Source organism: Geotrypetes seraphini, chromosome 9 (assembly GCF_902459505.1).
Source record: "Geotrypetes seraphini chromosome 9, aGeoSer1.1, whole genome shotgun sequence".
Classification (NCBI taxonomy): Eukaryota; Metazoa; Chordata; class Amphibia; order Gymnophiona; family Dermophiidae; genus Geotrypetes; species Geotrypetes seraphini.
In genome coordinates, this window is record NC_047092.1 from 172,497,935 (window position 1) to 172,513,586 (window position 15,652).

Consider the following 15,652-nt stretch of genomic DNA (forward strand, 5'->3'; position numbering starts at 1 on the left):
AAATGTATATTACAATATTGGATGATCCCTGATCCTCCGAGGTTCTAGCATTGGCAAAACCAATTACATCAGTTGGCCATTTGGGAAGCTAGAGATGCAGGAATTGTAAGAAAGCGAAAGTTGTTATTTATACAAATTTGGGATTCATATTTGCAAGATTTGTATCCTAAGGGTCGTAATGCGATTTTAAGTTGGATCTCTTAATTGGGCTTTTTATTAAATGAAGAGAGCAACATTGGGTAGAGAGTACTATTGGATGAGAAGGGGTGGGTGTGGAGAGGGATGGTTAAGGTTCAAATTCATATAGATAAGTGGGGGTTTAATGATATTGGAATTTTTTTTTTTTATTATGTACATTAATAATTGATGCATTATTGATGTCTTTTGATGCTGTATTTATTGGCAAGTTTTGTACCTTAAGGGCTGTAATGAGATTTGAAGTTAGACTTCTTTATTTATGAGAATATCATTGGGTAGAGAATACTATTGGGTGGGAAGGGAAAAGGGAAGGTAAAGGTTCAAATTAATATTGAAACTTGTCTTTTATTATTGTTTATTAATAATTGATGCATATTGATGGGGGTTTTTTTGATGCTGTATTATTGTATTTGATGATATTTGTATCAATAAAAACTGTTTGAATCTAAAAGTCATACATACATTGACAAGCTTTTTTAAGTTCATATTTCCAGCACTGGAGTGATACCTAGTGGACCAATTGACACACGCCTGAGGCAGGCCTCCATCCAGAGGCTGAAACACGGACCGTGTCGGGTCATCAACTGGATCCTTTTACAGCAAGGACATTTCACCTATAGGACTTTTTTCGTGTTTTTCCATGTAATTGGTTTTGAGTTTATAGAAATAAAGGATTGTCTGTCTCAAGGTTGACCTGTTCGATCCCATTCCCAGCTTGTGCTCTTTCTGTTGGACTTTACGTAGGGTTTCTGTCCCCTTTTCTTTGTTCTGCATAGCTTTCAGGCACCCCAATTTAGACCAGCTATAACCAGGGCTAAATGCGCAGATTGGGTGCATTCTATAACAATGCGCATAACTTTTACGAATGCCCATGATCCACCCAGGCCCCTCCCCTGACCACACCCCCTTTCCAAATTCATACTCTAGAATTGGCATACTTTTGATATAGAATCACACTTTCCATGATGTGGACGTAACTTTTAATTAGTGTCAATTAGCGCCAATTGTGTGTGTGTGTGAGGTGCCATCGACGCGTGTTTGAGTCCTAGTGACTTGATGAATTACAGATCTAAAACAAAATCAGTTTGGTGCTAGCATTACAAGGAGTTAATTGCCAGTTGCCGGCACTGTTTAGGCCAATTAATCAGTTAAGCTGTGCGTGCAAATCGGCTGTGTGCGCAGATTTGCGTGCACTACTTCTGGTGCCATAAACTGAAATTGGGGGACCGTGTACACGTATATGTCCATCTTCAAACTATGTGCCATTATCTGAGGAGCATTTTGTTTACCAAGAAACTTATATTCCAGGGGTGTCCAACCTGCGGCCCAAGGGCCACATGCTGCTCCGTCAAGTATTTTGTGTGGCCCTGGTCGAGGGCGATGCAGTGTTTTCCTCTGCTGCCCCCGGGTGTTTAGTGTCTTCCTGGCTCACTCCTCTGTCTTGCTGCAGCGTTTCCGCGTTTTTGCGGCCCAAGAAACATTTTTTTCAGCCAATGCGGCCCAGGGAAGCCAAAAGGTTGGACACCCCTGTAATATATTCAAATATTTTTCTGCATTAGCTCCATGAAACACTGCATGCATCTCACGTTTAGCTGATAAGATCAAATTCTGGAATACACCATGGAAATAAAAAAATAAAGGTTTGTATACCCACAGGCAGTTTGGTGCATCGAATAAAATCCAGAATCGGCAAGACCCTCTTCCCCAAGCTTTCGAGGTGTCTCTCTGCTTCTTCTTTAGTAAAAGGGCTGAAGAGACTTTTATGTTCTAAGAGATATTAACAGCAAACCCAACTATAGATTAACTACGGAAGTTCATTATAATAGCTACGTGCTATTTTTATTGTAAGACTACTATAGAGGTTTTCCAAGGGGAGGAGAGTTTGCAAAAAGATTGGATGGAATCCAGGGGCTTAAAATTGACTCTTCCTCCTTCTGGGGATAAAATTATCCCCGCTATGAAACAACACAGATAGTTTACTTGCATTCTGAAGGAATGTAGCTGGCAAGGAAAAGAACGTAATAAGCAGAACACTTTTTACATTACATTACATATATTGGGTAATTACCTAACCAGATTTTATGCAGATTTAAATAAAAGAAAACCAGCAATATCTGCCCAATAACAATACTGAAACGCATATGCAATATACTAAGAAGTACATATTCTTATTTCAAAAGTCATAAGTGTACAATCAAGCATTTAAAAACGTCTTCAAATGGTAAGTTTTGAATGCCTTTCTAAACCAGACCAGACTTTGGAATGATCTAATTTCTAAAGAGGTGCTGAATGAAGATCTGCTAAGAGGAAGAGAAACTCCATTTTTTGAATATTTTACCTGCTGGCATTCAAACTTGGAAAAAGGTAAACTTGGGCTATTTCATTGTCCTTCGCTTTTACCTTTTTAGTTCAGTACTCTGCTTTTTCAGCAAAGTCAGTTTAGGAAATAGTGTAGCCTTTAGAGTCTGTGTTAGGGTTTTAGTCCAGATTAGTACTTTAGACTAGAGAGCTGCACGGGAACGGGAACGGGGACGGGGACGACGGGAATCCCACGGGACCCGCGGGGATCCCGCGGGTTCCCCCTTCGGGTCACGGGGATCCCATGGGGACGCCCCCTAGGGTCGCGGGGATCCCATGGGGACGCCTCCGAGAGTCGCGGGGTTCCTGCGGGGTTGGATTGCATTCGAGCCGCAAGGCTCGTCTTCTTTTCCCTACCTGCTCTGCCGCAGCACAACGCCGACCGGAAGTCTTCCCGGGGACGGGTGGGGACAGGTGGGATTTCTGTCCCCGCGCAACTCTCTACTTTAGACTGCATTTCAGAGGATAAGATCAGATTAAGGCCCAGAAAGCAGTTGAGGAAAGTCTCTGTTTAGTGTTCAAGTCCCTCTTACCCTCCCCAGCTCCCATCCATCCCAAGGCTGACCTTTTGATTTATAGGCTCTTCATCAAATTAGTAACGTAGTAAATGACAGCAGATAAAGACCTGGATGGTTTTATTTCATCCAGTCTGCCCAATAGTTACATGCATTATAAATTCATGATTAAATTGTCATATTTCTGGACCATAGACTGTAGAACTCTACCCGGTACAGTGAGTTAATCTGGAAAGAAGGAATGGAAAATGTATTTAGATTGGTGTGAAATCCAGGCCTTCTTCACAGACAGAAGAAGTGGACAGAGATTTAATAGTAGACATTTAGGCCCGGATTCTGTATAGGATGCCTGGTCTTAGAAGCCGATGGGCATCCTATACAGCAGTGTTCTTCAACCTTTTTACACCCGTGGACCGGCAGAAAAAAAAGAATTATTTTGTGGACCGGCAAACTACTAGGACTAAAATTTAAAAACCCCGTTTCCGCCCCATCTCCGCGAGTCGGTCCCAACAAATCATCTGATCCCATCCATACAAGCCTCAGTTATGATTTTATATTGAATGTATTTTATTAAAGTATAAAAAGAAACAATATTCTGTACAATTGTCATTTTATAAATACAAATAATTCAGAGCAAGGATCAACAAAACCCCTGTCTCCCCTCCCCTTCACATATATCCCCTCTACTATCAAGAAAACTGAACAAGCCAAATTATTACAGAATGCTACACAGAAATATCATGCTAACAGAATACTGCAGTCACACATGACAGGAATAGTTTTAGGGGAGTGCAACTAGGGCAACTGCCCCCTGGTCAGAGAGCGCCCTAAGCCAGCTGGAAGCTAAAGAAGCACTGCCTGGGCTTTGCAGTCCCCAGTTATGTCTAACACCAGCTCTAGCAGGATATATATTTCAAATCTGATATATTCTAATCACAAAATAGAAATAAAATTATTTTTTTCTACGTTTTGTCGTCTCTGGTTTCTGCTTTCAATCTTCTTTTCACTCTCTTCCTTCCAGCGTCTGCCCTCTCTGTCTCTTCAATCCAGCATCTGCCCCTTCCATCCACTGTCTGTCCTCTCCCCCTTCCATATGGTATCTGTCTTCTTTCTATGCCCCTCTCCCCTTTCCATCCAGCTTGTACCCCCTCTCTCCTTTTTACATGATTCATTCCAGCTTCACTGCTCTCTTCATTTTTATCTCTCCTACACCAGATCTATCATCGTTGTCCCTCTCTGCTTATTTTTCTGCTGACCCCTTCCTATCATCAATCTCTCTACTTTCTCATGCCTGTGTCTCCCCTTCCCCTCCTTTAATCTCTCTGCCAGCTGTTTCCTTCCTTTTTTCATTCTCCCTTCCCTCCTCCTCCTGTCCAGCAGTAATTCTCTTCCCTCCCCTCCCAGCAGCATCTCTCCTTCTCCCTCTCCAGTAGCAGCTGTCCCTTTTTTCCTTGCCCAGCAGCTTCCCAGATTCCTTTCCCTCCTCCCCTCCCAGAAGCATCTCTCCTTCTCCATCTCCAGTAGCAGCTGTCACTTTTTTCCCCTGCCCAGCAGCTTCCCAGACTCTGATAGTGGTTTTCTCCCCCCCAGCAGCTCTTCTTACTTCCCAGCGCAGCGATTAACGAAGGCAGCCTCGGGTTCTTTGTTGGGCCGCGCCGCCTCTGAGGAAAGAGGAAGTTTCATCATCAGAGGCAGCCGCGACTCAGCAAAAGCCTTCGTGAATCGCTGCGCTGGGAAGTAAAGGAGAGCTGCAGAGAGGGGAGAAAGCCACTATCGGAGGCTCCCCAAGATCTCTCCGGCCCAGCGCATGCTTCAGATGTTGATCTTGCCGGCCCTGCGCGGACAGGCAGGAAGTTGAAGTGAGTCAATCTTGCCGGCCCTGCGCGGACCGGCAAAAATTTCCTGCGGACCGACACCGGTCCGCGGACCGGCAGTTGAAGAACTGTGCTATACAGAATCGCGCCTAAAATGAACCCGATTCTCTAACCGACGTCCACGTTACAGATGCCAGTTAGAGAATCAGGTTGCCGCTGAGCTTATTGCAGCAAGCAACCTGTCCCTACTCCCTGCGAAGACTACCGGCAGGAGGGATGCCCAATCCCTCCTGCCGGAACCCCACCCCCACCCCCCTCCATAGATCTCCAGCAGGAGGGAAGCCCAATCCCTCCTGCCAGAACTCCCTCACCCCCCTCCGAAGATCACCAGCAGGAATCACATTTATTTTAGTATTTGTATACCACTTATAGCCTAAGTGGTTTACATTCAGGTACTCAAGCATTTTTCCCTATCTGTCCTGGCGGGCTCACACTCTGACAGGAGGGATGCCCAATCCGTTCTGCCAGAACCTCCACCCCCCACACACACACACAATAGATCATCGGCAGGAGGGATGCCCAATCCCTCCTTTTGGAACCCCCCACCCCTCTCTGTAGATCAGCCAGGGCTACCCCTTAACCCCCTTCCACCATTAACTGGACCCCCACACCTCCACTAGACCCCACCCAGGGGTGGCCCTGGCTGATCTACGGAGGGGGGTGAGGGAGTTCTGGCAGGAGGGATTGGGCTTCCCTCCTGCTGGAGATCTATGGAGGGAGGTGGGGGTGGGGTTCCGTCAGGAGGGATTGGGCATCCCTCCTGCCGGTAGTCTTTGCAGGGAGTAGGGACAGGCTGCTTGCTGCAATAAGCTCAGCGGCAACCTGATTCTCTAACTGGCATCTGTAACGTGGACGTCGGTTAGAGAATCGGGTTCATTTTAGGCGCGATTCTGTATAGGACGCCCATCGGCTTCTAAGACCAGGCATCCTATACAGAATCCGGGCCTAAATGTCTACTATTAAATCTCTGTCTTCTGTCTGTGAAGAAGGCCTGGATTTCACACCAATCTAAATACATTTTCCATTCCTTCTTTCCAGATTAACTCACTGTACCGGGTAGAGTTCTACGGTCTATGGTCCCGAAATATGACAATTTAATCGTGAATTTATAATGCATGTAATTATTGGGCAGACTGGAAAACAGTGTGCATGCTTTAGAAGAAAGATTACGTGATCATATTTCCGGAAACCCGTGATTATCTTGTGGGCAGTATTTTGAGGCAGCCGAACATGGTGCAAGTCTTTTGGGCCTCGGGCCACTGCATTGTACCTATAAATGTTGGTAACTTTCTGCTCGCCATCTTTTCCAAGAAGCTACCGTCGTCTTTGCTTTTAAAACCCAAAATCAGCAAGTACTGCTGCGGTGTGGTAGATGACCAGTCGACAGTCTGAGGCAGGATATGAACGACTTGAGAATCTGCAACAACACAAGGAAGACACCTTTCTTTAATGCAATGTATTATTTTTATTATTATTTTTTTTTTTTTATTTCTTTTGGTTTGAATTTCTTTATTCAGTTTTGCATATTACAACAAGTGTATCAGAAAAATTCATATGATCTTATAAATACACACTTGATTTTCCTTCATGTAACACTTTAAATACAACATATCATTCTTATATTCATATTTTATAATAATTTAAATATTATGTAATGCATTTAATATGTATGACAATTGTAATTAAAATAGAAAACCCCTCAATCCCTCCCTACCTGTTTCAGAAAATCTAACCTAATACATCAAAAATATTAATTAATTCATACATATTATCTACTATAATAAAATGCTAAGCGCGCATGCGCACTCTTACCAGCGTGTTCCCTGATCTCTGATCTGTAGCTCTGTGGTCGGCAGGAATGCGCATGCGTGCTTACAACGCATCTCTCTCTCGCAGACCCCAAGGAGATGTGCGGGCTTGCCGGCTCCGGATCCCTTACACTTCACGGACTGCTCAGCACACACAGCACTTGCACCGGGGAAGCGCACAGGTCATCCAGCCAACGTGAGGAGGGGCTACCAGCATCCGCCTCGGACTCCGCATCGCCTCCTGTCACCGCGGCTGCCGTCCCACACTTAGGTAGTTCTCGGCAGCGAACTCGACCCGCAGGCTCACCCTTTCACATGAGGAAATTGAGGTGCAGACGACACGCGCATGTTGAGCCCCAGAACGCCGGATGGAAGAGGTGCTCGCGCTGGGTAGAAGAGGCGCTCGCGCCAGCGCGAGCAGGTGGCTGAGGCTCGCAACCAGTCTGGGAGAAGAAGATGTGCATGAGCTCGCTGGCCAGAGACGAGGCGCCCGCTGTCCCCGTAGGATAGGTTCCTCGGCCTAGAACACAGCAACCCGGCCTGCCAACAGACCACCACATTCCTGCATCAAAATCTTCAGCAAGACTGCTGGAAGGGGGCAGAGCTCCTCTTTCGAGTCTGTCCAGGCAGGGAGAAGGGGTACTACTAGACAGGGGGATCAGGTAAGGGGTGCTGCTGGACAGGGGGGAGGTAATTCTAGCACCCGTTAATGTAATGGGCTAAAAAAACTAGTGAGATAAATAAAATAATACCCACCCACATCCCCGCTTAACAAATATCTTATTATGGGAAAATGTTATCACTCATTACAAAAATCTGCTAATGGTCTCCAGATCTTCTGAAATTTACCAAAATAACCTTTCTGTGTTGCTATTGTGCGCTCCATTTTATATGTATGGCATACCGAATTCCACCAAAAGTTATAACTTAATCTGTCATAATTTTTCCAATTGTATGTTATTTGTTGAATTGCTACTCCAGTCAATATGAATAAAAGTTTATTATTATGTGATGAAATTTGACTCTTTGCTCTCATTGCTGTACCGAATAAAATAGTATCATAAATCAAGGCTACTGGATGGTCCATCATCCTATTTATTTGAGGCCAAATTGATTTCCAAAATAATAATATGAATGGACAATTTCTATACCGTTTACTTCCTATCCGCATACATAATACCTGAAAAATATACAAAAGAGAGAGAAATCATCAAAATTTAAATTTATAATAATTTCTCGAACAGGACGAGTCAGACCCTATAAAAAAGGATTAACAAACAATTGCGTTTTGAGGAGCTTTCTGAAAGCTCCTCTATTGGCGCGTTTTCTCAACTGCCCTAATTTCACCCCAGCCCAAGAAAAGGTCATTGCACAAGTTTTGACATATTTTGGACCAACGTTGGCCTTTAACAAAGCAGAATTTTCAGAACGCAACAATCTTTTAGGGTGATAAATAATCCTCTTGCTCTTAAAATACTCCGGAATTGTGCCATACAAAAACTGATGACGAATCGTTGCCGTCTTATACTCTACTCTACTGTAAATGCTACTGGCAGCCAGGGCAACTATTTATAAACCACTCTTTGCAGCAACATCAGTGCGGTTTACAAAAGTCGAGAAAATAATTAAAGAACAGAATTGAAAAAAATGAAAAAAAGAACCACCCTCCCCCCCTAATAGTTTATTAGTTGCTGCAGGACCTATTTCCCCAAAATTGAATATAAAGATAAAATTAATAATTAATAATTAATGATGGTAGGATATTTTTCACAATGCAAACAATTATTTTACTCAATTATGTCCACGGATAGCGTAGCTGGTTTTAAGAAAGGTTTGGACAAGTTCCTGGAGGAAAAGTCCATAGTCTGCTATTGAGAAAGACATGGGGGAAGCCACTGCTTGCCCTGGATCGGTATCATGGAATGTTGCTACTCCTTGTGGTTCCGGAATCTTGCTATTCTTTAGGATTCTGAATGGAATGTTGCTACTCCTTGGGTTTTGCCCAAGTACTAGGGACCTGGATTGGCCACCGTGAGAACGGGCTACTGGACTTGATGGACCATTGGTCTGACCCAGTAAGGCTGTTCTTATGTTCAGTATACTGTATATAGGATACAGTATAAGTGAAGATTCATAAGTGAATTCAGCAGTGGTGACTTTCAGGTTCTTAAGATCCTGATCATTAGGGGCTCCTCAGAGGATTATTTTTGATGAACTATGCAAGGTGAACATTTTGACCCAGATTCTATAAACAGTGCCTGAAGTTAGGCGCCATTAAAAAAACAATTACAAAAATTAATTAGCTGATAGGCGCCTAAACTGAGGTATCTACTAGCACGTAGGTGTGATTAGGGGCAGGTTCTGTGTGGATTTTGGGCGTGATTTGATTTACCGTATATAAAAAGGGGGTCTCAGCTTATATTCGGGTCAGCGCCTACCCCACCCCCCTCATAGGCCTTCGCTGGACCTGCTGTAAAACCTGATGGTCCAGCGGTGGGCTGAGATAGGAGGGATCCTTCCCATCTTCTGTCCTGGTTGACTCTAAAAAATTTAACTTCCCTCCTGCTTCCCCTGCATGTCTTTCAGTGCCCTGATGGTGCAGTAGTGATCTTCCTGCACTCCTGCTCTGTGCAGAACTGCGAGCTGAAGGACTGCTGCTACGAACATAAGAATAGCCTTACTGGGTCAGACCAATGGCTTTCAAGCCCAGTAGCCCGTTCTCAAGGTGGCCAATCCAGGTCACTAGTACCTGACCAAAACCCAAGAATAGCAACATTCCATTATATCAAAGTAAGCAAATTCCGGAACCCCAAAGAGTAGCAACATTCTATACAGGATCTCAAAGAATAGCAAAATTCCGGAATCCCAGAGAGTAACAAGATTCTAGAATCCCAAATAATAACACTATTCCATGCTACCGATCCAGGGCAAGCAGTGGCATCCCCCATGTCTTTCTCAAAAACAGACTGTGGACTTTTCCTCCAGGAACTTGTCCAAACCTTTCGTAAAACCAGCTACGCTATCCGCTCTTACCACATCCTCTGGCAACGCATTCCAGAGCTTAACTATTCTCCGAGTGAACAAATATTTCCTCGTATTGGTTTTAAAAGTATTTCCCTGTAACTTCATCGAGTGGCCCCTAGTCTTTGTCATTTTTGATGGAGTGAAAATTCGATCCACTTGTACCCGTTCTACTCCACTCAGGATTTTGTAGACTTCGATCCTATCTCCCCTCAGCCGTCTCTTTCCCAAGCTGAAGAGCCCTAACGTTTTAACGAGAATCGAATCTAGCAGTGACCAATGTCCTCTCTGCCCCCTAACCACGCCCACTTTGACCTTGAGCACCTATAAGACCCTTTCAGCACCTACTTTTTATAAAAATGAGATTTTAATTGGTTTTTAACAACACGGTCAATTATTGTAGTCAATTAAAACCAATTCAAGCAATTAAGTTAGGCAGTGGTGGGGTGCCTACGGCGGCTTAACTTATGGTGCCCTTTGCAGACTATGGCTCTTACCTCCCCCTCTTGCCAAAACTATAGCGCAGTTTTTAGCGCTGGCTGCGACGGTAACAGTTCCAACGCTCATAGGAATTCTATGAGCGTCAGAGCTGTTACTGCTAAAAACAGTGCTACAGTTTTGTAACAGGAGGGGCTAATGCACCCTGATTATTTGGTAAGCAGAAAAGCAGACTGGACCCCAGCCAAGCAACGCCTTTTTTTTTTTTCCTACATCCAGTAGAGTTCGCTTCACTGATATGTAAAGGTTTTATATTTGAGGTATATGTACCAAATCTGGTGTGGAGAATTCAATTAAATACCACTTAACAGCTATTAAATAGCCAAACCATCTGCTGTAATGCTGAAATCTATTGAAAAGGCTAATTGCTTTCAATTTGCTGCTGATAGGTCCAGATTTGCTTGCAGGTTCCATAATTACTTCCAAGTAAAACTCAAATAAATGACAGAAAGTGTTTTGCAATTGTTAAATAACTGTTTCTAGGAAAAACAATTTCCTTCTTTTGAAAACGGAGGTTTGGAATTTTCTAGTTTAAATGAATATCTTCACTAGTGTGACAGGTGAACCTCAAATCAGTCTCTTTCATTCTTTTGGACTGCAGGCACTAGCCAAAGCTTCTATCCCTTGGGGATTTCCTGGGCCCCTGCAAAATATATGAGTCCCTACGTCTCAGTATTTGATCAGGCAAGTTCTTGGCTTTCTTCTCCATTACATTTCTCTCTCTCTCTCTAAAATGGTTGGCTGTCTATGTCAGTGTTCTTCAACCACCGGTCCATGGACCAGTGCCGGTCCACAGAAATTTCCTGCCGGTCCACAGGGCCAGCACGTGCATCAGGCCCAAAACAGTGTTCTTCAACCGCCGGTCCACGGTGCGATCTATGCGGGGTTATCTTCGAGCCAGCTCCCTCTTCCTAACTGATTCAGTGCACAAAGCTACAGGCAGTGGCTCCTATGGGCATCCTGCGCCTGAACCGGAAGCCTTCTCTCTGATGTTGCAACATCAGAGGGAAGGCTTCCAGATGAGGCAAGGGACATGCAAGGTGCAATTAGTACTATTATGGGGGCGGGGTCTGGGGTGGAGATTGGGTAGAGATGGGTGGGGTCTGGCCCACGACTTAGCCCCGTGTTCTTCAACCGCCGGTCCACGGACCGATGCCGGTCCACAGAATAATTCTTTTCTTTTTACCGGTCCATAGTTGTAAAAAGGTTGAAAAACACTGGTCTATGTCATAAGGCATACAGGGACAAACTGAAAGATCTCAAGCTGTATACTTTGGAGGAAAGGCAGGAGAGGGGAGATATGATAGAGATGTTTAATTACCTACAGGGCATTAATGCACACTAGACAAGTATCTTTCAAATGAACGGAAACTCCAGGATGAGAGAGCATGGGATGAAGTTAAGAGGTGATAGGCTCAGGAGTAATCTAAGGAAATATATATATATTTTTTTTACAAAAAGGGCGGTAAATGGGTGGAATAATAATAGAGGTGGTGGAGACAAAGACTGTGTCTGAGTTCAAGAAAGCATAAAACAGACACTCTCTTAAAGAGAGGAGGAGATAGTGGATGCTGCGGATGGGCCATTTGGCCTTTATCTGCCATCATGTTTCTATGTTACTTGTCACTATGTTACTAAAATTCTATGACATCACAATGCAGGTGCAAAGAGCCTTAGCCTATAGGAAAAGGAGATACAAATGTTAAGAGCCTTAGCCAATAGGGAGAGGAAGAAATAGTGGATGCTGCGGATGGGCAGACTGGATGGGCCATTTGACCTTTATCTGCCATCATGTTTCTATGCTTCATGTTGCCCTTCCCCGTCCTCCTCTCCGCTACCCCTCCCCCTACGCGCATGTGCCCCTTCCCTTCCCTCGTACCTCTTTCATTATCCCTGCGCGAGCAGCATTACGAACTTGCTGCCTGCGTTGGTGTCGCCTTTATGTGACATCACTTTCAGGCCCTGCGCCTAGGGAGCGATGTCAGAGGGATAGCTGACACGACACGGACAGCAAGCTTGCGCTGTTTCTCGCGGCCTGGAAAATTAAAAAGGTACAAGGAAGAGAGGGGGGGTTTGCATGCGCAGTAGGGGGGATCAGGAAAGAGAAAGGGGCAGAGAAGAGGGTGGGGGAGGGACACTGCTCACCGTCGCTATGCCACTGGGTGCAGTGTGGGAGGAAAAAAGAGTGTGCCTGTGTGGGGTGCTAGGAACATTTTTAATTGTAAGCTGGGAAAGGAAAAGAGAAAGGGATGTGTTATTTCTGAGGGACGTGGCTAGCTCTGTGTGTCTGGGTTGCTCATAGTGGTGAGCAACTCATGGAAACTTAACTGCCGATCACCAATCATATACTTTCTTACATAAGAACTTAAGACTAGCCTTACAGGGTCAGACCAATGGTCCATCAAGCCCAGTAGCCTGTTCCTACGGTGGCGAATCCAGGTCACTAGTACCTGGCCAAAGCCCAAGGAGTAGCAACATTCCAGAGCTGAGATTGTGATGTCATAATGACTCATTCCACAGTGCCTCAAAGCCAGAATCATCAGTGATGTTACAATGGCTTAATTGTTGTATACTTGGCTCACGTAAGAACATACGAATAGCCTTACTGGGTCAGACCAATGGTCCATCAAGCCCAGTAGCCCATTCTCATGGTGGCCAATCCAGGTCACTAGTATCTGGCCAAAACATTCCAGTATCTCAAAGAATAGCAAGATTCCGGAACCCCAATCAGAGCAACATTCCAGAGCTGAGATTGTGATGTCATAATGCCTCATTCCACAGTGCCTCAAAGCCAGAATCATCAGTAATGTTACAATGGCTTAATTGTCCTATACTTGGCTTACGTAAGAACATAAGAATAGCCTTACTGGGTCAGACCAATGGTCCATCAAGCCCAATAGCCCATTTTCACGGTGGCCAATCCAGGTCACCATTACCTAGCCAAAACTCATGGAGTAGCAACATTCCATACAGAATCTCAAAGAATAGCAAGATTCGGGAACCCAAATGAGAGCAACTTTCCAGAGCTGAGATTGTGATGTCATAATGCCTCATTCCACAGTGCCTCAAAGCCAAAATCATCAGTGATGCTACAATGGCTTAATTGTCCTATACTTGGCTCAAGTAAGAATATAAGAATAGCCTTACTGGGTCAGATGAAAGGTCCATCAAGCCCATTAGCCTGTTGTCATGGTGGCAAATCCAGGTCCCTAATACCTGGCCAAAACCCAAGGAGCAGCACCATTCCATGCTACTGATCCAGGGCATGTCTTTCTCAATAACATACTATGGACTTTTCCTCCAGGAACTTGTCCAACCCTTTATGTTCTGTTCTGTTAGAACAGTGAATGCTGCTCTAAAACTATGCTATGTCATGTAATATCTTTTATGAATGCTGCAAATTCTAAGCTATATCTGCCAAATATGTCTTTCACTTAATTTTGTCCTATCTATACTATGAATGTACCTTTGTAATCTGTTCTGGGCTCCTTTGGGAGAACGGGCTAAATAAATATATGAATAAAATAAATAAAAAGTATGGGCTAGGTGTCTGTGTGTTGGGGGGGGGGGGGTCTGGAACAGGAAGCAGCATGTGAACTATAGGTCTATGAAGCAGAAAGATGGCAGCATACACGGAAGGATATGAGAGATGGATTGGCAGGCTGTTATGCATTGGGGGGGAAGGGTGGAGGGTCAGAAAGAGGTAACAAGGACAATTGAGTGAGAGGGGGGCAGAGAGATGAGCAGCCTGGCCATGTTCATTGGGAGAAGAGGGAGGGAGGGATCAGCTGTGTGTGTGTGTGGGGCTGGGGGTCGCAGAAATATTCTGGCTCTAGGCGTGTGTTTGGGGCAATGTGTATTTGGGAAACAGAAAGGAAGGGGGCGCCAAAGCAAAAGTTGGTTCAGGGTGCCACAGTCCCTTGAGTTGGCCCCGAAGGGCGTGCTAAGCCCTTTTTCTATGTGCAGCTTAGTAAATGGGTTCCTACATCGTGTTGATATATATTGTGACCAGTCAGGCTCTGTGCCTGCGGTTTCACTAGTGTCCACCGGGGGAGCCAGAGAGAAGCCCAGGTGAGAGCAAGCTCAGCTAGAGTAGGACGTGGCTCCCCTCTTGAAAAGCCAGTAGATGTTAGCAAGCTACTAGGCAGGAAGCTCAGGTCTCTCCCTAAAGAAGAGCTTCCCAGCTCAAGCATGGGTAATACCTGTGACCCCATGGAAGTGGAAGAGACTGGACTCACTTCAGAGTTGCTAGAAGCAGATCAGGACATGCCAATGGAGCTGCAAGGAGAGCTGGTCCCTGAGGGCTTGGAGGGGGCTCCTGAGCCGATGGAAGTAAGCTTGGCAGCCATTTTCAAAGCCTGAGCTGCAAACTGTGAATTTTTTGTTTTGATTGATGTTTTGGGCTGAGGTTGTGTTTTTTGTCAGCCTGGGACATTGACTGCCAGAACTGTGGGTTGATTTGCTATTTTGATTCTCTGCTCATTTTGTGAAGAAGCTGAGAGTGCCTTTTTATGGGGAGAAGATTGCCAACACCTGGGAGGGATTTTGAAAGCTGTTTTTTGTGCTTTTGTAAGGCAAACTTGAGGCACTCCCCTAGACCCAGCAGTGCTATAAAATAAGCTGGAGGCTTTGCTAGTTAAGACTGTTTGGAAATTAGTAAGAACATAAGAACATAAGAAATGCCTCTGCTGGGTCAGACCCGAGGTCCATCATGCCCAGCAGTCCGCTCACGCGGTGGCCCAACAGGTCCAGGACCTGTGTAGTAATCTTCTATCTATACCCCTCTATCCCTATTTCCAGTAGGAATTTGTCCAATCCTTTCTTGAACCCCAGTACTGTACTCTGCCCTATTACGTCCTCTGGAAGCGCATTCCAGGTGTCCACCACACGTTGGGTAAAGAAGAACTTCCTAGCATTTGTTTTGAATCTGTCTCGATAGCAGGGAACTAAACTTTATTGGAACCTGCTAGGAGCAGGCTTTGGAAGCCTTGTTGCAAGAAGCTCTGTGGAGAATAAAGCCACAGAGAGGATTATTGGCATTTGGGAGAGGAAATCCTGAACTTACCCAGAGTTTCCTTGGGGAGTTTTGGTTTGCAAACTGTATTGATTTGGATTCGGCCATACTGTTTTCTTTTTGTTTGAACACTCTGACAATTAAATTTTCTTTTGTAAACTAAACCCTGGAACTTTGTGGATGGAGTTTTCTTTTATTTGGATATTAATACAGTGTCTGCAGGGTGACTCCATACTGGGTCACACGCTGGTGCAGTTTTTAGCTATAACCACTAGGGGCACTGAGGAGTCCCATTGCTAGGCTCTAGTGCAGTGGTCTCAAACTCAAACCCTTTGCAGGGCCACATTTTGAATCTGTAGGTACATG

At 44.8% G+C, this 15,652-nt stretch overlaps 1 protein-coding gene across 1 annotated transcript in view; it reads right to left on the bottom strand.

Annotated features, from left to right (window-relative positions):
• SPATA16 (spermatogenesis associated 16) overlaps positions 1 to 15,652 on the bottom strand; it is a 128,737-nt gene that overhangs the window by 45,404 nt on the left and 67,681 nt on the right. The window contains exons 6-7 of the mRNA XM_033957786.1: positions 6,216 to 6,362; positions 1,853 to 1,965 (exon numbers count right to left, since the gene is read on the bottom strand). Of these exons, the coding sequence (XP_033813677.1) occupies positions 1,853 to 1,965; positions 6,216 to 6,362 (260 nt within the window). The remainder of the gene's footprint in view (positions 1 to 1,852; positions 1,966 to 6,215; positions 6,363 to 15,652) is intronic.